General features: G+C 52.4%; 1 protein-coding gene across 2 annotated transcripts in view; it reads left to right on the top strand.

Annotated features, from left to right (window-relative positions):
• The window catches only part of GFRA4 (GDNF family receptor alpha 4), a 73,185-nt gene extending 53,530 nt beyond the window's left edge, over positions 1–19,655 (top strand). The window contains exons 2-8 of one of the 2 annotated variants that reach the window (XM_064151190.1): positions 6,893–7,171; positions 9,896–9,976; positions 14,228–14,573; positions 15,956–16,065; positions 17,149–17,283; positions 17,535–17,692; positions 18,698–19,655. In XM_064151190.1, the coding sequence (XP_064007260.1) occupies positions 6,893–7,171; positions 9,896–9,976; positions 14,228–14,573; positions 15,956–16,065; positions 17,149–17,283; positions 17,535–17,692; positions 18,698–18,844 (1,256 nt within the window). In that variant the 3' untranslated portion in view covers positions 18,845–19,655. The remainder of the gene's footprint in view (positions 1–6,892; positions 7,172–9,895; positions 9,977–14,227; positions 14,574–15,955; positions 16,066–17,148; positions 17,284–17,534; positions 17,693–18,697) is intronic. The other variant, XM_064151191.1, reaches the window with a different exon arrangement.
• The last annotated feature ends 5,053 nt before the right edge of the window (positions 19,656–24,708 follow it).

Genomic DNA, 24,708 nt, shown 5'->3' with positions numbered 1-24,708 from the left:
TTATATTACTCTTTAGTTCTCCCATACAGAGACTTCCAGTACCTCTTTACACGACTCTGTGTAGAATGGTGCCACCTTTGCCCCACGCTTCCTGCACCTGCCTGCAGAATACTACATTTGTTGTCATCTTAGATTTATTCACGGGACAGGGGCAGGGTGGTGGCAGTCCTATGTCTCAGAACATTCCAGCTCAGGTTGGATGCATCTCTGAGCAACCTGCTCTTGAAGACGTCCTACTGACTGCATGGGAGGTGGACTAGATGACCCTTAAAGGTCCCTTTCAGCCCAAACCATTCTGTGATTTTAAGTCTTCACTTTCCCCAAATTGCCTTTTTTCTACAGTTGAGGGTGGGAACATGCTTAAAATCACCCTTGCCCCTCCAGTGGGGGATGGACTTTCACCTGTGGTGCTTCTCTCATCAGCCCTTCTTTAGAGAAAGACCTTGCCAGGACTGTGCCTTTCAGCTTTGCAGTGGAGAGCTCTGCTGTGTGGCTCACTTCTCGCAAGTGCAGTGTCCCAGCATTGGCCAGGGCCAATGGCAGTCACCTGCGTGTGGAGCATGCTGACAACTCTCTCCACTCCAGCTCTCTCAGCTCCCTGAGTGTTGCTCTGCTTTGGGCAGTAATGACTCCTCTTACAGCAGCAGCTGCAGTCTGAGGAGTTTGATATGCCACTAAGAGCTGCTGTTACAGCAGAAATCACAAACTGAAGCCCCCTGGTATATCAGTATCATGATGGTCCCAGGTTTCAGCAACCAGTGGATCATGTCTCCTGCCAGGGAGGGACTACTGGCAAGGTTTTGTAACAACAGGACCAGGAAGAATGGGTTTAAACTGGCAGAGGGGAGATTGAAGCTGGATGTTAGAAAGAAGCTCTTTATAGTGAGGGTGGAGAGACACTGGCACAGGTTGCCCAGGGAGGTGTTCAAGACCAGGTTGGATGAACCCTTGAGTGACCTGTTCTAGCGGGAGGTGTCCCTGCCTATGGCAGGGGATAGGAACTGGATGAGCTTTGAGGTCACTTCCAACCTAAACCATTCTGTGTGCCCTGCCAGGACTCACCCCATGCAGAGTGTGGGTCTCAGAGCAGCTCATTCAGTCTGAGGCCTCAGGGGTGCCCAAAGTTGCTGCTGGTCAGGTGGATTCTTATTCAGCACAGCTACACAGCACTCTGCAGCTGGACCATGTGCTGGGCCAATGGTCTGAGCTGCAGCTTCCTTTCCCATGAGTGCTGCTTAGAGCCAATTTGGTGGTTAGCCTGGCTGAGTCAGCCCAGCAGGGCAGGGCATTCCAGAGGCATCTTTGGAAAACAAAGGCTGAAGCCTTGTCAAGAAAGATGTGTTAGGGTAGCAGACTTCATCTCAAGTTCTCATGAAGAATTCTTTTATCCTTAAGGATAATGGAGTCATGATGTAACTTCACCAGACCACAGACACCCAGAGGGCTCCAGATTGTCATCTAACTTGAAAGTTTGCAGATGCAATCCAACAGCTCCTGCCTCAGCCCAGGGTTATTTTTTAACAGCCAGGTTCTAGTCATTGACTTGGTGGGGGACAAATAAATGGTTTCATCTTTTCAAACTTCATCAAAGTCATAGTGACACTTTCCTCTCTGGCAAATGGCTAAGGATGCTACAGAAGACAAAGACAATTTGGAGATTAGTGAGTTCATCTCAGCAGATGCCTAAACCCCAACTCGCTGAGTCCTGTTTGGCTTTCACTTAACATTTGTGGCCACCACATTTCACTCTCACTTTGCACTGTAAGCCCTCACAAGGCAGAGAACAGCACACTAGAAACATTCGTACCTCGTTTGAGTTGTGCAGGTGCCTCATCTGACCTGTTAGAGGGCAGGTGGGATGGCTTGCTTAACAAAGCTGCTGTCACAACGTGAGCCTTGACCTGCAGGACAGCTCAAATTTTCAGGCTTCTCAGGAAGTGCCTGGGAGTCTTGTATGAGTCTATAGTAAGCAAGGAGACATAGCAGAGTGTGGTTTCTTCTGGTTTTGATTGCACACAGCGAGTGAATTATCTTCTCCATGGCTCAGCTACAGAGGAGAAGGAAGCACTTGGTCAGTTGTTGTATTTGTGTTTCACAGTGCCTGTGAAGTCCTGCTCCAAGGCACCAAGCAAGCAGAGACATAAGATTGCTTATAAGCTGAAAGCAAGGGGAGAAAGGGCAAAGCTGCAGGTGCCAAGAGTCAGGCAGCACATTTCTAATACCTGGAAACATGCAGTATGTGGTTGGCCTGACCTTTACACTGCTGCTTTGACACCCTCAGACACTGCCCTCCTGAGGTGTTCTCAGTGGATTCCACCACCTCAGTGCTGACTGGGAAGAATCACTGGCAGAAGAAGGTCATTTTGTAGGGTGGGACTTCAGTGCATCTACATGTCTGTAAAACTATCTCCTCCTACAAACACGAACCAGTGCTGTCATCCTGTTCACATGAGCTGCCCCGATTTAATCAGCAAAGCCCTGAGCCAGCCCCCAGAGTGCTGACGGTGGTGGAGCAGTGAGCACGCTCTAAGCTCAGGGCAAGGCATAGGGAAGGGAAAAAAACTTTCTCTTGCCTGGAAATGAAAAGAGTATCCAGAAAGCAACTGCTGAGCACTACAAAATCCATACCACATCTCTGAGCTCTGGACAAGGTGTGGAGCATCTGCAGGGAGGGTTGTTCTCAGGCAGGTTTGGTGCAGGGACCAGTGGTATGGCAGAGGTGTTTCCTGGGGCAGCTCTCTGCCCTCTGCAGCTATTTCTGCATTCAATGGGAAAAGACATTCGAGCTTTATACATTAGCTTATTCCTGAGGTAATGGTGAACATTTGGCTGTAGAATCATGAAATAAGAGCATAATCCAAGCAAGGTTCAGCAGAGACCACCTGCACTGGCCACCTGGCCCCACTCAGGCATCATCATTGGCTTGTGAGCATGTAGGAAATATTAGGAATGTTTCTTTCCGACTCCCTTTCTCATCATTTTTCATTCCTGCTCTGTGCAGCAATTTATTTCTGACAGCTCAGGATGGGTTGCTAGTTTCTGGATCTCAGGCAGTTGCACCAGCATCTGTCCTGCAGATTTTGTCTGACCCAGCCCACCAGGATTTGTCAGCAATGGGCACCTCTCACAGCTGAACATAGAGAGATCACAAATCACAGGATGTCAGGGGTTGGAAAGGACCCAAAGAGATCATCGAGTCCAAACTCCCTGCCACAGTAGGGCCATACCATCTAGCTCAGGTCACACAGCAACACATCCAGACAGGCCTTGAAAGGCTCCAGAGAAGGAGACTCCACAACCTCTCTGGGGAGCCTGTGCCAGTGCTCTGGGACCCTTACAGTCAAGAAGTTCCCCCTTGTGTTCGGGTGGAACCTCCTGTGCTGCAGCTTCCATCCATTGCTCCTTGTCCTATCCTAGGGAACAAGTGAGCAGAGCCTGTCCCCTCTCCTGACCCCCAGCCCTCAGATATTTATAGACATTTATTAGATGCCCTCTCAGTCTTATCTTCTCCAGACTAAACAGCCCCAGGGTCCCTCAGGCTCTCTTCACAAGCCAGTGCTCCAGTCCCCTAATCATTTGAGATGATTCGGTGCCCACCTCAGGTCCAGACTCTGGCTCTGCTGTTGTGTTCACACAAGGTGCAAGTACGCTTTGCAGTGCCCTCTCCCAGCTGTTCCCATGGTAAGTGTGCTGGCTGGAAGTGTGACTGTGGCTTGAAGACTATCTTTGCAGGCAAAGCAAAACTTGTAGAGGGACACCTCTCATGGAACATGATGTGCTGCGTGTGATAAGTCTGGTCAGCAGAAGACTTCTGAAGTGTAGCAGGCATGTGGGGTGGCTGCCTGAAAAAGGTCTTCGTCAAGGAAATGGTCTCCTGAGAGCAGAGTCAGACCTTCTTGGTCAGCAAAATGCACTTTGAGATGCCTGTAGGTGGACCAAGGGTCTGATAAGGCAGTGGGAAGAGTCAGATTTGTTACTTACTCCTGCATGTTAGGACTTACTTCACCTAAGTGCCACTGAGGTAAGCAAGAGCAGAAGCAGATGTGGAGCACAGCTACAAGCAGGATGTGAAAATAAACTCATTACTCCGTCTGCCCACCGTAAACAGTGTGAAATTAGCAGCAAGTGAGCAATAAAAGCTCAGACAAATGGCCTGCTAAAGAGAGCAGAGGGAGCTGGAAGGTCTGCTCTTAGAAAAGCAGAGACGTGGAAAGCCCAAGGCATGCCCAACCTTGGTGCATATCCTGACCCCTGGGTCAGTCAGGGGCAGAAGCAGAGCAAACCCTCTGGTGCAGGGTCAGCAATGTGCTGATTTTGAAGGCAAAGACAGAAAGGCTGCTCCAGCTGCACTAGGACAAGTGCAAGGCCCTGCACCTGGGCTGGGCAACCCTCAGCACCAACACAGGATGGAGGATGAAGGGCTGGAGAGCAGCCTTGTGGAGAAGCACTTGGGGGTGCTGCTGGGTGAAAAGCAGGACATGAGCCAGATGAGAGAGTTGGGATTGTTCAGCCCGGGGAAGAAAAAGCTCTGGGCAGACCTTGAGGTGGCTTCTCAGCACTCAAAAGGACCAGAGAGGTGGTAGATGCACCATCCCTAGAACCATTCTGGGTCAGGCTCTTTGGGCTCTGAACAACCTTCTCTAGTGCAGATGTCCCTGCTGACTGCAGGGGGTTGGATCGGATGAGCTCTAAGGGTCACTTCAACCCAACCCATTCCATGATTCTGTTCTCTCTGACCTGTGGGAGAGCAGACCTGGGTTTGCCTTTGTCACTGCCTTTTATTTTATAAGTCACAGAGATGATCTTTTTGTTCCCTAGGAGGCACTCTCTTAATGTTGCATAAAATGACTCTCTCAGGGGCAGTGTGAGCAGGAAAACGTGGTGCTGTGTTGTCTTAGTTGCAGAGGCATTGCCAGCAACGAAAGCTCCTGAATGATTTGGGTTTTAAGTGACATGATTATGGAATGGGTCATCCGTGACGTTCCACTTCAAGGTGCTTCAATCACCTCTGTCATAAAGCCTGAATGAGGATGCTTTATGCTTTGGGCTTGGGCTGTAAATATTCCCCCCTCCCTTGCTCTTTGTTCTGTAAGGAAGTCTCAGCTCCAGGATATATTTACTTAAATTTTGAGCAGGAAATTTTTTCAGCTGGCCAATCTGTTAGATTTATTTCAAGTGGGATTCCAAAGTGGGTTGCAGCTTTTGCAGGCTGGCTGTGTTTATAACCATCCTGGGGAGAATCTTCAGCAGTTTGTGTAGCAGAGAGCGGGAAGGAGGGGGTCATAATTTCTACTTTTCTAGCAGTTGACATGACACTGACAAAGTCTGCTAGAAGAAAACCTGCCATGCTTTGTACTCATCCAGAGGAGAGCCTTTGGAGAAAGGCAGGACGATATAAGTCAAGCACCTTCCCTCCCACCCATCTTGTGTTCTGCTCAGATGTGTGCATGGAGCATTCAGTGCTGTCTGTAAGCAGAGACTCTCAGCAGCCCCAGCTCCAGATGATACTGCAAGGGAACTTGTTCCTGGGGTTCCGAGTTCTTCAAGATATGACAGCCCAAGGCAGAGTTTTGTATGTGTTGGAAATAATTTCCCTCTCCACATTTGGCAGATCCAAACAAGCCTTGAGTGCTAAATAAAGCAGGTTTATGAATAAATCAGAGGTAGGCACTGGCCACCAGGCACTTTGAAACAGGCTGGAGCTCGATAGAAGGTTCTGCGTTTGAGATGCCATTGAGATATTTCGGGAGGAAACCTCCTGGTGAGTTTGCCCAAAGTTTGTAATAAGCATAATTGAAGTATCTGAACTCCAGCTGCTACCTTCTACTCTAATCAGGAGTAACAGAAGCAGCTCCTTCTTAGCAAACACACTGTGACTGCTGTGGGAGGAGAAATGGATTTGCTGGGTTCAAGCGCTGGACTGGCAGGAGAGCAGAGACAGGTGCAGAAGTTCAAGGCAGGAGAGGCAGGGAAGAAAGGATTTTGTGGAGAGATCAATACTCTTGGGGAGAGGGAAGATCTCACAAAGCCTTCATAGATGGAAACCAAGGCTCCACATGTCCTCAGGAGAGAGGATTCTCTAACACTGCCACAGCTGGGTCGCAGCAGGAATAGATCCTGGAGGGGTTTGAAAACTAGAAGTTGTCCCCACCTTATCTACCTTGTGAAGGGTAAACTGCCCTTATCCTTCTGGCTGCAGTCCAATGGGAAGACAATTTGTACTGGGGACAGGGAATTCCTTTGAGAAGTCCTCCTTCAAGGTCATGACAGCAGTTTCCAAATTTATAGTACAGCAGATCCAAAATTACCTTACAGGCACAGGGACTGATTCTCTCCTTCCATAAACCAGGTTTCCCCTTCATTGCTGCCCCAAACTGTGGTGCACTTGTGCCCAGCCTATGTCAACATGCTCCAGAACACCACATCAACAGGGAGGAGGGCAATTTGTCCTTATCCCAGTCTCTCCATCACCTAGGTGCCACCACGCCCTGCTGAGCATGGCTGAGCCTCTGACCCTGCTATTGTTGGGGTACACCTATGTGACCATTAGCCATGCAGCGAGCACGGCTCCATCTTCCTTTCACTCATTCAGCTTCCCCTTCAATGCAAACACACTCAAGCAGACAGTGTTCCCCATCATGTGGGCAATTCATACCCAGGAGTGGCGAGCTTGGTCATTTCGACCCTTCAGCTGACCTGTTGGAGAGGGATCTGCCCACTTACAGACTTCAGAAGCAGGGTTGTTGCTTATAGGGTGGGTGGTGATGAAAGGGATTTCCATCTCTGTGTGTGAAGATGAATGTCCCAGCCTGGCCCAGCTCATGGGAGACACAATTCATTTTCCACCCGAGGTTCTCCATCACCTTCACATCCCTTCTCTGTTCTCTTGCAGAAGGTATGGCAGAAGCTGTCAGCTCCAGCAGGGACTGCCTTCAAGCAGGCGAGTCCTGTACCAACGACCCCATCTGCAGCGCCAAATTCCGGACCCTGCGGCAATGCATCGCAGGCAATGGAGCCAACAAGCTGGGCCCCGACGCCAAGAGCCAGTGTCGGAGCACGGTGACAGCCCTGCTCTCCAGCCAGCTCTACGGCTGCAAGTGCAAGAGAGGCATGAAGAAGGAGAAGCACTGCCTGAGCGTCTACTGGAGCATCCACCACACCTTGATGGAAGGTCAGTCAGCAGGGAGCTCGCTGCTGGGGAAGCTTTCTAACAGACCATCACTGCTGGGGCTTTCTGCAGAGCTCCCCAGCACCAGAGTGGCCACAAGGAAGGTCACTCCCACAGCATTCTGTCTCCTCTCAGACCTACTGACCCCCATGGTAATGCATTTTGGAGAAAGCAATCCTGAAAGCCTGAGATGTCTCCTCCCTTTTGTTCTTAACCTGCTGTCTTTCTTACCTTGAGATCTTCTGCTGGGGGAATGCAGCTAAGAGCATGGACTTGGCAGAAAGAGGATACAAGTTCAGAGAATCATAGAATGGTTTGGCTTGAAAGGAACCTCCAGACCTCATCCAGTCCAATCCCCCTCTGCAGTCAGCAGAAACATACTCATCTAGATCAGGTTGCCCAGAGCATTGTTGAGCCTCACCTTGAATATCTCCAGGGATGGGACCCCAACCACTTCTGTGGGCAACCTGTTGCAGTGTTCCACTACCCTCATGGTAAATTATGGGCACTGAGGAGAAACCAGCATGAACTCAAAACAAAAATAAAAATCACTCCCTTGGAAGGCCTCAAATGCACCACTGCCTTTGGGGCAGTGAAGATTTGGGGCTGGTGAGATCAAGTTCAGTGCAAAGTGTTCCCAGAGCCAGCATTTAGTAAGTTTGCATTTTTGACATTTTTTAGGAGTCATCATAAAAGTGCACCTCAGTGGTCATAACTCTTCTGTGTCAGGCTGGTGAGTATTTTATGCACCATGAAAATTAAAACAGGGAATAAAACAGACCCTCTCAGCCATGGGCTGCAAAGCAGATTAGTAAAGGGTTGCTGGCTGAAAGCTGGAAGGAGAGGTCCAGGGGTGATGACATGGGCCAAAAGGCCAAGCAAAATGAGGATAGGAGCTGTGATGCACAGGCTTGCCAGAGTGGCAGCTTCTTGGTCACCTTCCCAGAAAGCTTTCAGGTGGCACAGCTTGCAGAGTCCAAAGTGTGGTCCTGTGACTGTACTGGGGAAGCAAGAAGCCTCAGCATCCTCCAGGATGCCATCTTTGCCATAGCACCAGGTGAATCTGTTTGCTTGGAAGTGAAGCCTGGGGAAGAGATGACAACTCAGCCCCTCCCTTCCTCTCAATAGGGCAGTGGTGTGAGGGGCACTTCCAGCTCTGGGACCACATCTGGAAGAGCAGTGAGAGGATGGCAGGGAGTACTGGGAGAAGGCTTGGGCCAGGTGTGGGTCTCCAGCTGCAGACCGAGGGCTGAGTGTTGGCCAGCCAGCTTGGATGGGCTTCCTGCCCAGCAGCTCGCGACCTCCATCCTGGGCATGACTGTTGATAGTGCTGTTATGGGAGATCTCCAGGACCCTGTCCTACTTCTCCTCCACTGTCATGTCCTGAGCCCCACGGTTTTTGCACATGGAGTTCACTTGCAGCACAGATTGGCACTCCTGAACCTTTGAGATCCTTGCTTTAATTTCCCTGAGGAAATCTATTTCCTACCCATCACATGTTGCAGAGTCCTTACACAAGTTTAATGGACTGAGCAAGGCAGCCAACCCATACACTCTGTATAGAGCTTTGTCTCTCTGTCATACCTACCCAGGAGGCTGTAAAGAGCTTCCTAGAAGCCCTCTTATAAAATCAATTGTGGAAGTGTGTGCTCAGGGAATTTACAAAGCACACTATTTACTCAGCTCCTCTTGAGCGCCTGTGCTCAGCCACCTTCCCATTTGGAGACACAATAACAGGCTGACAGCCCGATAACAATTCCCTGATAAGGTGCTATATCATCAGGACATAAAACTGCTATGCTGGAACATACAAATGGGCCCCTCTCCACTCAGCAACGATGCAAGATATTTCAGGGAAGGTGTAAAGCTGCCTTGTGCTGCACCTGTGGTAATTGCAGGGGGCTCCCTGCCCTGGGAACCGTTTCCTCCTGGCCTCAGCTGGTGATCAGCATATGCCTGGAGCACGAGGTTTGATAGTGCTTTCAGCCCAGAGAGTGCCTCTGCTGCTGCTGTCCTGTTCCATCTAAATGCCTAATAAAATCCAAACAAGCTGGCAAGCTGCTGCCTCGGTAGCACTTGGTGGTACCCATCAGGCTGATGGGGCAGCAGTGCCCGCAGAGTGCTAAGTGGGCGGCAGGTGGGTGCCAAGGGATCAGATGAGCTGCCCAGCAACTTCCAGTGAAGCATCTGGGAGTCATGGGTCATTAGCTCTGTGCCATACTGGAAAGGGTTGGTGGCAAGGAGAAGGGCAGAAGGGTTAATAAATATGAAGGTGTGCATCGAGCTGTTCTAGAAACAGGCGAGGGCCATCGACCCAGGGAGGGATATGTAGGAAGCAGCAAGAATGGCAATGGAAACCCCATGCAGGGCATTGGCAATTTGGGCTCTGCTCAGCAGCAAGAGCTTGTGCTGCAGTTCGGTGTCCTCAGTGACAAGCCTTGTAAAGAGGCTGAGACCTGAGCTATAGAGGGTTGCAGCTTATCAGTTCCCTGAGAGTTCCTCCAGAGCTGTGAGAGATGTGCAAAAGCCACTTCCATCTGCTCCCTGCTCTGAGCGTGTGGCTCCTGTGACTCCGAGTAGCCATTTACTTACAGTCTTCAGGGCACATGGCCCCTTGCTTGGGACCCCCCCAGGCTAAACCTGCACTGTGTGTGCTGAACCTCAAACGTTGCAGACATCCCTCAAGAGCCTCAGCTGCCTTCTCACTGACTTCTCTTTTCAACACAGGCATGAACGTCCTGGAGAGCTCCCCTTATGAGCCCTTCATCAGAGGCTTTGATTACGTGCGGCTGGCATCCATCACCGCAGGTAGGTGGGGGGAGAGGTGTCACAGTATTGCTGGGCTCAGTCGCCGGGGACTGGCTGTGGGATCAAGTGCTGTGGACGAGGCAATCCTTTGGGGACTCATGAATCACTTCTGAGAGCTTGCAGTTGTTTCTCCAGGGAGCTGCTTCTCATTCTTGAGCTCAGCTATTGGTAGAAGAACAAGCCCCAGAAGCAGCACTGGAGATCTTTATTTGGCTTTCTCACTCTGGGCTGGGATTGAGGGAGGTAGGAAAGTCCCTTCTAATAAGCCATCACAAACAGGCTGGCTCTTCATAGTGAGTAGATGACCTGTGCCGTAGAATCACGGAATTAATTGGGCTGGAAGGGACCTTTAAAGGCCCTGTTGTAGAATCCCCTGCAGTGAGCAGGGACATCTTCAACTAGAGCAGGCTTCTCAGAGCCCCAAACAACCTGACCTTGCCTGTTTCTGAGGATGGGGCATCTGCCACGCAGACATCCTGCCAAGCAGGGGTGCTCAGCTCTGGTTAGGCATGAGTATGTACTTCCACATCAGTCACAGGGTCACACTCTGCAGGCAAAAAGGTCAATAACCCAACCTACAGGTTGACCCCGGCCGCAGCTTTTAACCCTATGCCCCAAGGGCAACCTCAGGACTCAGACCTATGCTCTGCTCTGCATCGTGCAACCCACTTAATAACGTAAGCAAAGCTGCCTGACACCTTTTAACCCCCTTGGGGGCATGAACTCCTGGCCCAGGGTCAGGGCAGTAGCTGCCAAGCCATCCATCACCAACAACACAGCTGCCACCACAACCCATGTTTGACTCTGCTTATGCACCACAGCCATGGGGAAGCTTTCCTGACGGTGATTTTGGATACCAAACTACCCCATCTGGGATAGGCTGATGTAGCCCTAGTGTGTCTCTGGCAGCTGTGCCAGATCAGTGGTGCTCTTGCAGCTCATCCCAAGCATGCCTCTGACTCTGGGCTGGCATCCACAGTTGGAGTGCACCGAAGCAAGTAAAGAGCAGCAGGTCCCTGCAGCCAATGGATGTCTGCAGTCCACACAATGGTGAGGCACTTGTTAGGTGGAAACGTCCAGGAGCAAATTAAGCCATCAGCCCTCAACAATGTGAGCAGCCAGGGGCAGGGGGCTGCTCCCTGACCTCACAGCTTCTTATCAACTGCACTTGACTGATTTGAGCATGGGAACTGAAGCGTGCACAAAGCTGTTTGCTGGGTCATGGCCACCTTTGCTGTAGCTTTCCCCCTTTCACTGAAGTCCCACAGGGCTCTTCAGCACACAGTGAATTCTAGGGATGGGAATTTTTATGCCTGGTTAAGGCACTGTCAGGTTTTTACTGAAAACCCATTGGGCAGCAAGGCAAAAGGGCTCAGAGCAGCAAGAGAACACACCAGAGGACTCAGCACCCATCTAGGGACATGAAGTATCTTGGTTTAACCTTTTTAAAACTTATTTATTACTTAATTATATTATTTTATTTATTAATTAATTATTTTACAAGCTGGGAGATGGCAGATTAAGATAAAAGGGGGCAGATTTAGACTGGATATTAGGAAGAAATATTTTACAGTGAGAGTAGGGAGAGACTGGAGGTGTCCAGGGCCAGGTTGGATGAGGCCTTGAGCAACCTGGGCTGGTAGGAGGTGTCCCTGCCTATGGCAGGAAAGTTGCAACTGGATGATCTTAGAGGTCCCTTCCAAACCAAATCATTCTATGATTTACTTTCATCAACAGCTTCTGTAACATAGCTTCTAACCTGCCACCCCGACCCTGTATAGTGCTTAGGATCACACCAGAAGTGCCAGAGGACTCTTTTTCATATATGCTAAACCCCAAATTCCCAAGAATGTGTTACTCACAGTGTTTGCCCAGGATCACAATGGCCAAGTGGGTTTGGAATCTCTCCAGAGAAAGAGATTCCACAACCTCTCTGGGCACTCTTGCACCAAAGAAGTTTTTCCTCATCTTCAGATGGAAACTCCTGGGTTCCAGCTTGTGCTTATTTCCCCTTGTCCCATCACTGGGCACCACTGACAGGAGTCTGGCCCTACCCTCTTGCCCCCTGCCCTTCAGCTCTTGCTGAGCATTGCTCAGATCCCCTCTGGGGCTGCTCTTCTGCAGGCTCTTAGTCCAAGGGCTCTCAGCTTTTGCTCCTCACAGAGCTGCTCCAGGCCCCTCAGCATTTTCACAGCCTCAGCTGGACTCTCTCCAGCAGTTCCATGTCTCACTTGAACTGGGAACTCCATATGCCTGCACTAATTGCAATGGTGATCTATAAAACACATCCTCTGTTATGGTGTGGGAAGAGGAGGAAAGCAGGGCTGTACCCTGTGCTCCATCAGCTGACAGGGGAATGGAACCTTCCCAGTCACTGTCTCCTATGTTTGCTGACAGCAGAGATCAAAGCTCTATCAATGGTAACCTCTGGGCATTTTTAAAGGGAGATACCCACGTGGTGGGACCACACCAAGGGAAAGTTTCATTGCAGCACTTGGAATTGCACTTCCAGCTCCCTCTAAGCAGTGGAGAGAACTGGAAAGGGAAAATAAATGTTCAGAGGAGAAGTGGAATAAGTGCCTGGTAAGGAAAAAGGCTCAAGTTGCATCATGGGGAGTTTAAGTTGGACATGAGGAAGAATTTCTTCCCTGTGAAAGGGTTGTCAAGACCTGGAGCAGGCTGCCCAGGGCAGCAGTGGAGTCCCCATCCCTGGAGGGGTTTAAGAGCCATGGAGATGTGGTGCTGAGGGCCATGGTTTGGTGGTGACCTGGCAGTGCTGGTCAGACTCAATAATCTTCAAGGTCTCTTCCAACCAAACCCGTTCCATGGTAACATGAGTGAGAATGAAGGCAGGCAGCCAGGTCTGAGGTGCTCAGAGAGGCTGTCCAGGTTTTAACACTTGCCAGCAGGGACTGGCTGGTTTTATCCTGGCCAAAGACAGGGCTTGACTCTGCTCTGGAAATTTATCATCCTGGCAATTTTTTTCTCTATGAAGAAATCCTTCTCTGCTGGGAGAAAGCCCTTCTAGTGTGCCTCAGGTCATGAGTTTAATTCAGAGGGGTGAAAAATGGCTTCAGATTCATTTTCTCCCTCACGCTTGGAGGATCCTCATCATATCTCTCTGATCAGATAGAGCCTAATGCTTCCACTGACTCCTGCTAGCATTTCCCCGCTGCATGAAACATCCTCATCCATCTTTGGAGCCCTACAAGCAGCGTTACACAAATACCTTCAGCTCTCACCTGTGCCCAACACGTGCAGAGGAGGCCTTTGCCACAGCAACTCGAGAGCCCCTTCTGTGCCTCCCAAATCAATGCGCTTCTCATCCATCACCACAGGTTTCACTTTCTCTTCTTGATTGTCCTCCTTGCTGTAAGCTTTCCTCCACCCTCCCTGCATGCCCTCAGCACAGCCCTGCTCTCGCACCCAGGCTGCTTTTGGGATGACCTTGGTAAGGGTGTGGAGACAGACTCATGTGTACTCACAACCAGGCAGCAGTGAGGTCTCAGAGGCATCAAGTTGGATGAGATCTCTGATCTTCATCCTGGGAAGGCACTGTTGCTGCTTAGGACATGGCACACTGGGCAGAACTGGGCTGGGTAGGGCAAGTCAGGGCACTGTTAATGATGTGCCCTCAGACCAAGGTGACTCTTGTTTGCTCAGGTGGGTCCTGGAATGAGCATAGCACAGCTGCTGTCAAAACCAGACTTGACCCTCGACAGCTCTGAGAAAATTCATTGCACAGGGCAGAGAGTCTGAAGGGCAAAGATTAGTGCAGATCACTCATCCAGAGCCTGGCATAGCCACTGAGCCAATGTTTGATCTCAAGCAACATTTTGGTAAAGGAAGGTCCATTAGAGGAGACTTCATCATGAAGGTGGACCCAGTTATGCCCATAAATAGATGTATTTTCTAATGCCTGCTGGTTTCCTTGGCATCAGGTTGGTTAACTCAGGTTGGTAAAGTGTTATGAGATGTCTGGGGTAGAGGAGACTGCTCTTTATTAAATGTAGGAGCCTGGTGGAGGGACTTCGAGTAGTGAAGCTTGTTGGGTGGCTGTGGCATCTCTTGGGAAAGGTGAGCAGGGAAAAGAGAGTTGGTCCTGCCAAGGCACAGAGGGAAAATGTGGACTTCACTCTGGAAGTCTCTGTCCGTCTCACTGAGGTGCCACAGGTGGGAGTGGGACAAGCAGGACAGCCTTGGCACAGGGTGGTGAACGCAAACCCCATCCCCACCTGCCTCCATCCCCAGGGGCTGAGAACGAGGTGACGCAGGTGAACCGGTGCCTGGACGCCGCCAAGGCCTGCAACGTGGACGAGATGTGCCAGCGGCTGCGCACCGAGTACGTCTCCTTCTGCATCAGGCGCCTGGCGCGCGCCGACGCCTGCAACCGCTCCAAGTGCCACAAGGCCCTGCGCAAGTTCTTCGACCGCGTGCCGCCCGAGTACACCCACGAGCTGCTCTTCTGCCCCTGCGAGGACACCGCCTGCGCCGAGCGGCGACGCCAGACCATCGTCCCCGCCTGCTCCTACGAGTCCAAGGAGAAGCCCAACTGCCTGGCACCGCTGGACTCCTGCCGCGAGAACTACGTCTGCAGGTAGCCTCCATGCGCTCTGCAGGGTGCTAACCCCTGTGCCGCACCAGCTCTGGCTCAGGGATCCCCTGCCGAACCAGGCAGCCCGCAACGGAGGGGTACTGGCCTCTTCCTAACAAGACAAGCGGGCACAGCAGGGGAGAAGAGAATCAAAGGGGAGAGAATCGCTTCCCAGGAGGCTGGAAGCTGTCTCCTGTGAGCAGCACAGCTGTTAATTATTTGCTTCTTTGCTCTCTGAATATATAACAGCAAACATCCTCTGGAGACACAGCAGGAGCAAGGGGTGGATGTGTGACCCGGTCACAGCCAGCAGTGCAGAAACCAGGAGAAAAGGCAGTAACAAATCATGGCCCTTGAAAGAAAAGGAGTAAGATAGGCCAGGGCTGACCCTGCCTGCACTGCTTGGTCCTCCTGCAGCTTTTACACAGCTGTAACCCCTTGAATTTCCCACCCAGAGGGGAGGGCTCTACTGCCATGAATAACACAAACCCATCAGTGCCTTCCTTCCCTAAATAATGCAGGACAAAATAGGGTGACTGGGGTTTGGGAGAAAGAGATTGGTTTGGGGCAAACATGGAAACAAAGAAGAGGAAGAAAAGATGAGGAGAGAAGCGGGCAAGGAAGCTCAGGTCCAAGTGCTAATGCCGGGGCGGAGCGGCAGCACATGGCCAGGAGATACAGGCTGTCTGGGAGGAGCAGCTCAGCTCTGCCGAGACTGCCCAGGCAGCGCCAGCATTTGAGGGTCACAGTTCAGGCACTGCAGGCTGCCATCTAAAAGGATGAAGCACTCACAGATGAGCTGCTTTCAAGCAGCAGTGCCAGTGCTTGCCTGAGTTTCCTAAGCAGCTCAAATGCCACTTGAGATGCCTTCTGACCTGGCTGTGGGATGCCTGTTTAGATCTGAATCTCCACTAGGTCCTGTGTCCTACCTGAAAGCCTCACGTGGACATCTTAGATGTCCATCAATGTCCAAACTAGATGCTTACTTGCTAACAGATATTTGCCAGGATTAGCTGGCAAGGATCTGGCTGGCAGCAGGATTTGCAGAGTTTACCCACCCAAGCCAGCAAGAGAGCTAAGTGCCAAGGGCAGCCTGGCAGTGTCTGAATGATGCACCAGCTTCCAGCACGGCCCAGACAGTCCCAGTGAGCCCAGAGTGTGACTGAAAGCTGCTTTGTGCCAAGAGATTTGGTGCTTTGACCAAGACACTGTGCAAACTGAGGCCAGGGGTTTCCACCCAAAACGTTTCTCTAATTCTATGATCATCTTCATGGCCTCCTCTTGACCCACTCGGGCAGGTCCCTGTCTTTCATAAGCCTGTGGCCCCAGAGCCCTTTGGCCTGCCTGCCTGTGCTAACGTGTGCCCTTCTGTGCTCTGCCCGCAGGTCTCGCTACGCCGAGTTCCAGTTCAACTGCCAACCGTCGCCGCAGGCTGGCAGTGGCTGCCGCAGGGACAGCTACGCCGCCTGTCTGCTGGCCTACACAGGCATCATAGGTAGGGCCACAGGCTCTGGCCTGAGGCTGCTATCCCCACTCCTGGGTGGCAAATGTCTCCTCTGGCGCTCTGAGGCGGCGAGCTGGGACTGGCCTAAGGGAGGTGCTGGGCATTCTGCAGTCATCAGAGAGGAAGCCTAAGCCAGGAGTGTGGGGTAATGTTGGGCCAGTTGCAGTGGAAGCAGAAACCATGCACCATGAGCTGCTGCAAGACCCCAGCTGCTGGCTCAGGCGGAACAATGTGCGCTGTGCCAGGGCGTCTGCTCTAAAGCCTGGAGTGACAGGACGAGGGAGCAATGGTTTGAAACCAAAAAGGAGATTGAGATTGGATGTTAGAACAAGTTTCTGCACCGGGAGTGTGCTGGGACACTGCAGCAGGTTGCCCAGGGAGATAGCTGAGGCCCCACTGCTGGAGGTATTCAAGGACAGGCTCGATGTCCCTGCAGGGATGTCCCTGCTGACTGCAGGGAGGTTGGACTGGGTGAATTGTGGAGGTCTCTTCTGACTCAAACCACTCTATGATTCTATCAGAGGTTCTTTGGGTGCTACTACCAGTGGTGTCACTGAAAGTCATCATCCACTGCCATCTTGCTGCCTTCAGAGGATGGCAGAAACCCATCTGGGTTTCTATCAGCACAAGCATACCCAGAGCCAGAAGAGAGGCATCAACAGCCACTGGCCCTGGCCCACCCTGATCAGTAGGACAGACTGACAGGCTTTAGGGTCAAGATTTTGTTCTGGCTTATTCCTTCCATTGTTGCCTCTGACCATTCCGGAGGCTGAGCTTGGCTTTTCCAAACAGAATCGGAATGTTCTTGGAGAACCTGAGTTCCCAGGAGATGCCCATTGCTTAGAGTGACAGCAGGCTCTGGTGGTGGTGAGGTGGGCACAAGATTCACGTCTGCCCTTTTCTCTTCCCTGGGAGCAACCCAAACCTGTGCCACCAGCACTGGAAGGGCTTTTTTGTGCTGCCCTCATGGAGGGGCTGAGCTGAGTTGTAAGCAACCCAGGAGAGCAGCAAGGAGGGGACTCCTTGCCCCTTCCTGAAGTAGCAGCCTTGTGGTAACTCTCTCCTTCTTGGCAGGCAGCCCCATCACACCCAACTACGTTGACAACTCAACCTCCAGCATAGCTCCCTGGTGCACCTGCAACGCGAGCGGCAACAGGCAGGAAGAGTGTGAGAGCTTCCTGCGCCTCTTCACCCACAACATCTGCCTCCGTAAGTGCCACCTGCCACAGGCTGGCAGTGGCCCCTGTGGGCTGGTGAGGCTTCTGGGGAATGCAGGTACCCTACTCCTCACCAGGCTGTAGGTGTTCAGCTCCCTGTTCTCTCAGCAAAGGAGTTCTGAAGCCCCTTGGGCACAAGTGTGGGTGGTGCAGCCAAGGGAGACTGCAGAAGGGCTCTGTGTGTGCTTCCCCTTGGAGATGTTGCCCTGACACCACTTTTCTCCATCTCCTCCCCACACCAAGAAAATGCCATCCTGGCCTTTGGCAATGGGACCTACCTGAACGCAGCTGTGGCCCCATCCATCCCCCCCACCACACAGATGTACAAGCAGGAGCGAAATGCCAACAGGGCTGTGGCAACCCTCAGAGAGAACATCTTCGAGCACCTCCAGCCCACCAAGGTAGGAGAGGGCTGACCTGCTCCCAAGAGATGCTTGGCTGTGTCTTTACCTCTTCCATGCCCTTCTCACCTCGACTCCCTCTTCCATCTGTGTCTTTTCAGCTACGAGCAGACTTCCAACCTCCCCTCCACCTCCTGGAGCTCCTGATTCACCCTCTTCTTCATGCCCTCACATACTCTTTCCCACCATCCAGCACAGGGCTGAACCTGCTCTCCTGCCTTTGGCCACCTCTCTTTTCTTTCATGGGTGCCACAGTGATGCAGTTTATGTAGAAGTGCTGGGAGCCCCTCGGGGTGTTCAGAAGTGTGGAGGGGGAGCCAGGACCATTGCTCTGGCTCCTCGCTCTCCTGCAGAACAACTGCATGGCATCAGCCAAACATTTTGGCTGCCTGGAACACAGGTTCTCCATTGTTAGATGAGGATCCTGGAGGTCATAACACAGAGGCTTGGCTGACTTCCTAAGGCTTCTTGTCTCAGAGCAGGAATAGTGTGGCCAGCAGGACCAGGGCAGGGCTTGTCCCTCTCACTCAGCACTGGTGAGGCTGCATTTCCAATGCTGGACCCAGTTTTGGGCCCCTCACTGCAAGAAGGACGTTGAGGGGCTGGAGCATGTCCTTCAACCAGGGAACACCTCCACCTGAAGAGGCCACCAGGTCGAGATGCTGGCCAGCAGTGCTTCCATGGGCTGCATGGATCTCCACTGACCAGAGTGGGCACCCAGGCACTCACAAAGACTTCTCCAACCAGTGCCCAAACCTGTGGGCTGCACACCCAGTGCAGCGCCCACAAGGTGACCCTGCTGCATGCCACAGTGCTGCCAACTACCTTCACCACCATCTCCAAGAGAGCTGAGCTGACCTTTAGCCTAGGTGGGATGAGGCCAGCCCTGCCTCCCTCTGCACACACACATGTGGGAAGGCTGCAGAGCCCCAGAAGGTTCCTCAGAGGGCCCAAGGTGAGGAACACCTACCCCACTCACCCCATGCTGCCTCCTTTCTCTTGCAGGTGGCTGGAGAGGAGAGGCTCCTGCGGGGCTCCACTCGCCTGGCATCAGGGACCTCCAGCTCAGCAGCTCCCTCCCACTGGGCAGCCTCTTCGCTGCAGATGTGGCTTCTGCCCTCTCTTGCCGTGCTGAGCCTCTCTGTGATGTGAGGCAGGGTGGGCACACACCGGGTAGAGACTCTCTTTGTGTTGGTTTCTTCACAAAACAAGCAGAGCAGTAACTGTTTTGGGGAGGAGGGAGGGGTGGCAGGAGAGGCGAGGATGTGGACATCCCTTCCCCCTCCTCCACCTGCCAACTGGTTTGATTTTATACAATCAGCATTATTGACAACCACTTCACTCTGGGTTCTGGCCACCTTTCCACCTCACAGCTTGGTTGTTGTCACTCCAGCTCTCTGTGGACCAGAACAGAGCCATGGACAATTCCCTTGGAAAAGCTGAAGGAGAAAGTTGAGCCAAGAAATGAGAGCTACAGAGGAAATTATTTTTCCTGCCCCAGCCAAGAAGGGAAAGACTTTTGAAGGATGAGCTGTCAGGAGGTTTCCTGAAGGCCTGACTCGTGCTGTGGGACTCTAAACAGGACATGTCAAGTGATGTGGAGTTCAGTCTGTCTCCAAGGTTGCTAAGGACCTGAGAGGCAGCCCAGCTGGTTCAGACTGAAGAGCCCAGAGCAGTGGTGGGAAGGTGTTGGTTTTGGTCACCAGAAAAGGTCCTGCAGCACCTCTGGGGTGGACCAAGTAGCAATGCTGCAAACTGGCTGGCAGGGATTATCCCCCCACTTGAAACCACGGCCAGCATGCAGCCAGTGTGAATCTGCAGGCTGTCACCTCCTCCTGGTGTGCTCCCTCTAGAGAAAGGTGCCATACTCAGGCAGAAACAGGAGTCTTCTCTCTTCTCCTCTCTTCTCCTCTCTTCTCCTCTCTTCTCCTCTCTTCTCCTCTCTTCTCCTCTCTTCTCCTCTCTCCTCTCTCCTCTCTCCTCTCTCCTCTCTCCTCTCTCCTCTCTCCTCTCTCCTCTCTCCTCTCTCCTCTCTCCTCTCTCCTCTCTCCTCTCTCCTCTCTCTTCTCTTCTCTTCTCTTCTCTTCTCTTCTCTTCTCTTCTCTTCTCTTCTCTTCTCTTCTCTTCTCTTCTCTTCTCTTCTCTTCTCTTCTCTTCTCTTCTCTTCTCTTCTCTTCTCTTCTCTTCTCTTCTCTTCTCTTCTCTTCTCTTCTCTTCTCTTCTCCTCTCTTCTCTTCTCCTCTCTTCTCTTCTCCTCTCTCCTCTCTCCTCTCTCCTCTCTCCTCTCTCCTCTCTCCTCTCTCCTCTCTCCTCTCTCCTTTCTCCTATCTCCTCTCTCCTTCCTCCTCTCTCCTCTCTCCTCTCTCCTCTCTCCTCTCTCCTCTCTCCTCTCTCCTCTCTCCTCTCTCCTCTCTCCTCTCTCCTCTCTCCTCTCTCCTCTCTCCTCTCTCCTCTCTCCTCTCTCCTCTCTCCTCTCTCCTCTCTCCTCTCTCCTCTCTCCTCTCTCCTCTCTCCTCTCTCCTCTCTCCTCTCTCCTCTCTCCTCTCTCCTCTCTCCTCTCTCCTCTCTCCTCTCTCCTCCCTCCTCTCTCCTCTCTCCTCTCTCCTCTCTCCTCTCTCCTCTCTCCTCTCTCCTCTCTCCTCTCTCCTCTCTCCTCTCTCCTCTCTCCTCTCTCCTCTCTCCTCTCTCCTCTCCTCTCCTCTCCTCTCCTCTCCTCTCCTCTCCTCTCCTCTCCTCTCCTCTTCTCTTCTCTTCTCTTCTCTTCTCTTCTCTTCTCTTCTCTTCTCTTCTCTTCTCTTCTCTTCTCTTCTCTTCTCTTCTCTTCTCTTCTCTTCTCTTCTCTTCTCTTCTCTTCTCCTGTAAAACCTTTGGCATAGGTATTTCACTGTCATGTCCAAACAACCAGGCTCCAACACTGTCCCACTCCAAGCTGACCTTTCTCCATGAGGGCTGACTGTGGTATCCTGTGGGCAGGACTCGATGTGAACCCAACACTAGCCATTCTCATGTGCCACCTGTGTGCCCACCAGTCTGGCAGAGGGGCTTCAGTCAGGGCATCTCATTAGACTTCTGAGGAAGAGACAGGATAGGAAAGGTTTGCTAGGCAGCACGTGGGGACAGAAGTACCCAGCCAGTCCGTGGGAAGGCCAAGGCATCACTCATGTCATAGGCAGCCAGTGGGGTGCTACAGTTGCCCTTCTTGAGCAGCTGGGCCCAGGTTAGCCTGTGAAGGTCTCTGCTGTCTCTCAGGTTATCAGTGGCTGGTGAAGAGCTCCATTCTGCTGAGCTTCAGCCAGAGCCCTGCTGCAGGCTGAGGACAGATATCCTCAGGAAGCTGATGTGTGACCTTGGCCTACCTGAGCATTTGGTGATCTTCCCCCAGGGAGATGAGCTGAGGACTCTCACTGCCTCCTTGGAGCACTGAACCCCTCATGCCGAGCGAGGCAATGTTAAGGGGCCAGGAGAAGGTTTCCCAGGTTAAATGCTTGCCCAGGGTGACCACCACAGGACACAAGGAATAGGTCCTGATTCTCCCTCAGAGCCCAGGCCTGGGCTTGGCAGCAGCTCATTTATTCCTTGGTTTGTGCTCCTCCAAGAACCTCTTTGTCTCCTAAGTGTTTGGATCCACAGAAAGGCTTGGCAGCAGCTGGCACACCAAAGTCCATTCCTTCATGTTCCCATTCCCTGCAGAACACCTTCCCTTGCTTGCTGCTTCAGGTGTTGTGGAGAGGCTGCAGCAGCTCTCCTGGGGTTTGGTCCAACATGAAGCCACTCCTGTTTTCAGCTGGGCATCTGTGGATGCCTAAAACATGCACAGAAATCCTCCTGGCTGTGTCCTGTCCAAAGTTCTGCTCCTCAAGGTTCTCAGGACTATAGCACCTAATTCCTAATCCAGGGCTGTGCAAAGGAACATGCCAAGATCCAGATCTTGTGGCAATCACACCCTGAACTGAAACCTGCACACAAGATCTTCAGTGCCAAGAGGCTCACTCAGATCAGGAAAGCAGAGAGAGAGGTGGTGCCAGGGACAGGAAACTCCTTTAGCTCCCTTCAAAGTGCCACAGCCCAACAGGGCTAGGGCAGGGATCATCTCCCTGCACTGGGCACTAGTGAGGCTGCACCTCAAATGGTACTTGGGGCCCTCAGTCCAAAAAGGCTGGAGTGTGTCCAGAAAGAGCAACATAGCTGGTGAAGGGCCTGGAGAACAGGGCTGGCTAGGAGCAGATGAGGGACTTGGGGAAAAGGAGGCTGAGGGGAGACCTTCTGGCTTTCTACAGCACCCTGAAAGGAGGTTGGAGCCAGGTGGGATTGGTCTCTTTTCCCAAGTAACAAGGAATGGAACAAGAGGAAACAGCCCCAGGTTGCACCAAGGGAGGTTCAGGCTGGACACAAGGAACAATATTCCCCAAAAGCGTTGTCAAGCCCTGGACTAGGCTGCCCAGGGTGATGGTGGAGTCCCTTAGCTGTGGAAGGATGGCAGCTCAACAGCTAGAAGTGCCCCAAGGCTGTGGAAGGTGATGGCCAAGCACCATGGATCATTATCAGAGAGGCATTGCATGAGAAGCTCACAACCCATGGTGAAGGTTTGCCAGGATGCCTGCAGGTGCCTCAGAGAGGCAGTGTGCATGGCTGGCTGCTGGAGGGGCTCCTCTTCGGGCCCTTGATTGAGGGACTTCAAAAGTGTCTACAGTCTCTGTCCTGTGCTGTGAATTTGGATCCAGCATCCTTCAAACACTGCCTCAGCCCAGTTTCTCCACTCCCATGGGTTCCCCATGCTCTGGGCTTGCTTTCAAAATGAAGCAAGTGTGGCACAGGGCGAGGGGCTGGGCTGGGCTGGCGTATCCCACAGCACTCGAAGCAGCAGCAGCAGTCCCCAATCCTGCATGACTTTAGCCTGATCATTTCACCCTCTGGCCAAGGTTCAATAGCTAAGCTCCCTCCCAGCCTGCTCACTGATCAAGCTTTGCCAAACCAGGATGGGACTGAGTTGTTCTGCAGGAAGCAAACCCTGTCCCATCCCTCCCTGCCCTCAAGCACAAGGGTGCAGTGGTCCCTAGGGAACAGTCAGGAACTTCTTTGGGTGGAATCTCCCTCATGCTGAGCTCTGTGACCTAACCCACAGATCTTCACTGGAAAGCCTCATGATTACCCACTGCAAGCAGCTGCTTGTAAAGGCAAAGGCCTGACCAAGCCAAGGAGGTCATTTTTAAGGAGATGCTCCATACCTGAGGGACTTTCAATAAGCACAAAGAAGAGCCATGGGAGGCAAAAAGAAAAGCAGGACAACAGCAGCCAAGCTTCCTGCAGCCACTGAGCTCTGACAGCTCAGCACCGTTCCCAGTGGTTTGGAGTGCTTAAAGGCCCTGAACTGTGGTGTCTGTACAGACACCACCTGGCTGTCCAAGCAGGAGTGGGAGCAGGGTGGGAGATGCTGCAGCGTGGAGCTGGTGCTAGAGCAATAACCTGGTGGGCAGCAGGGGGCGGTGAGGGCAGCCGGTGCCTGCCTGTGCTGCTGGGCTGTGACCTGTACTTCTCTCTTCTGTACATTCGGTAGCCAAACATATCCACGAATAAAGCACACATGCATTTTCCTCACCCTCCTGCTCCTGTCTGTGATGCCAGGCTGCTCCTGCCCGCATAGCCAGGCTGCTGCCGAGCTCCCTGCTCCTGGGCTGTAAGGGCAGCTGCAAGAAATGGGCTCCAAAATGCTGAGGGCCCTGGAGCATCTCTGTGAAGAGCAAAGGCAGAGAGCCCTGGGGCTGTTGAGCCTGAGGAAGAGCAGCCCCTGAGGTGATTTGAGCAACGCTGAGCAGGAGCTGAAGGGCAGACTGGATGGGGCCAGACTCTTGCCAGTGGTGCCCAGCCACAGGACAAGAGGCAATGGGCCCAAACTAGAACCCAGGAGGTTCCATCTGAGCATAAGGAAAAGCTTTCCTGTGGGTGTGCTGAAGCCCTGGAGCAGAGGGGCTGTGGAGCCTCTTTCTCTGGAGAGGTGCCAAACCCACCTGCACACTGCAGTCCTGGGCAGCCTGCTATGGATGCCCCTGCTTTAGCAGCAGGGCTTGGACTGGATGATCCCCAGAGGTCCCTTCCAACCCCCACCAGGCTGGGATTCTGTGAAAAGGGGAGGATGTTCTGGAGTGGAAGAGCAGTGGGGCTCAGCTGCCCCTGGCTTGGATGGAAATCCAGCTTCTGTAGCATGAAGGTGAAAAACCAACTCTGCTGAGATGGAGACAGCAGTGCCAGCTGAGAAGGGGACACAAACCCACACAAGTCCTTGTGCTGCTTCTGTTGCAAGTGGGGTTGATATGTGGAGAGATCTGGGGGCAATTTGGGAAGATCTAGCTCAAGGCTGGTGCCAGCAGAGGAGGAGGAGGGAAGCATTGGAAGATGAAGCAGGCACGGGAACAGTTGCAGCACAAGCAGCGGCACGTGGAGCCACTCAGCCTGAGATGCTGCTGGGCACCCTGGGTGGGTAAAATAACTGAGGGTGGCTGGCGCTGCACCCTCCCTCTGGGCACAGGGGGAGGGCAGATGGAGGAGGAGGGAGGGTGGTGGTTCATGCCAACTGAGGAGACTTCTACACATTCCATGAACATCTGTGAGTTATTTTTGGCATCCTTAAAAAAAAAGAGAGAGATCACAGAGAAAGTGATTAGAGGCAAATGGAAAGGTTTCTTGCCAGCTCGGGGGGAAAGAGCTCTTCCAGAAAACAAATGTATAAAAAATCTACATAAAAATTCCAAGTGAAGCTCAAGTCAGTGCCCAAACACAAAGAGAGTTCAGGGCTGCACCCGCAGATGCCCTTTTCTTCCTGAACACCACATTGCTCTTCATGCATGATCAAAGCAGCTGAGGATGCAGAGGGGAGAAAACTGGATGCAGTTCTGGACGACCCAGTTCCAGAGAGAGTCCAGTGGAGGCTACAGAGATGCTGAGAGGCCTGGAGCAGCTCTGTGAAGAGCAAAGACTGAGAGCCCTGGGGCTGTTGAGCCTGCAGAGGAGCAGCCCCAGAG

This window comes from Pogoniulus pusillus, chromosome 11, assembly GCF_015220805.1.
Source record: "Pogoniulus pusillus isolate bPogPus1 chromosome 11, bPogPus1.pri, whole genome shotgun sequence".
NCBI lineage: Eukaryota > Metazoa > Chordata > Aves > Piciformes > Lybiidae > Pogoniulus > Pogoniulus pusillus.
This window is presented reverse-complemented; position numbering and strand designations above follow the sequence as displayed.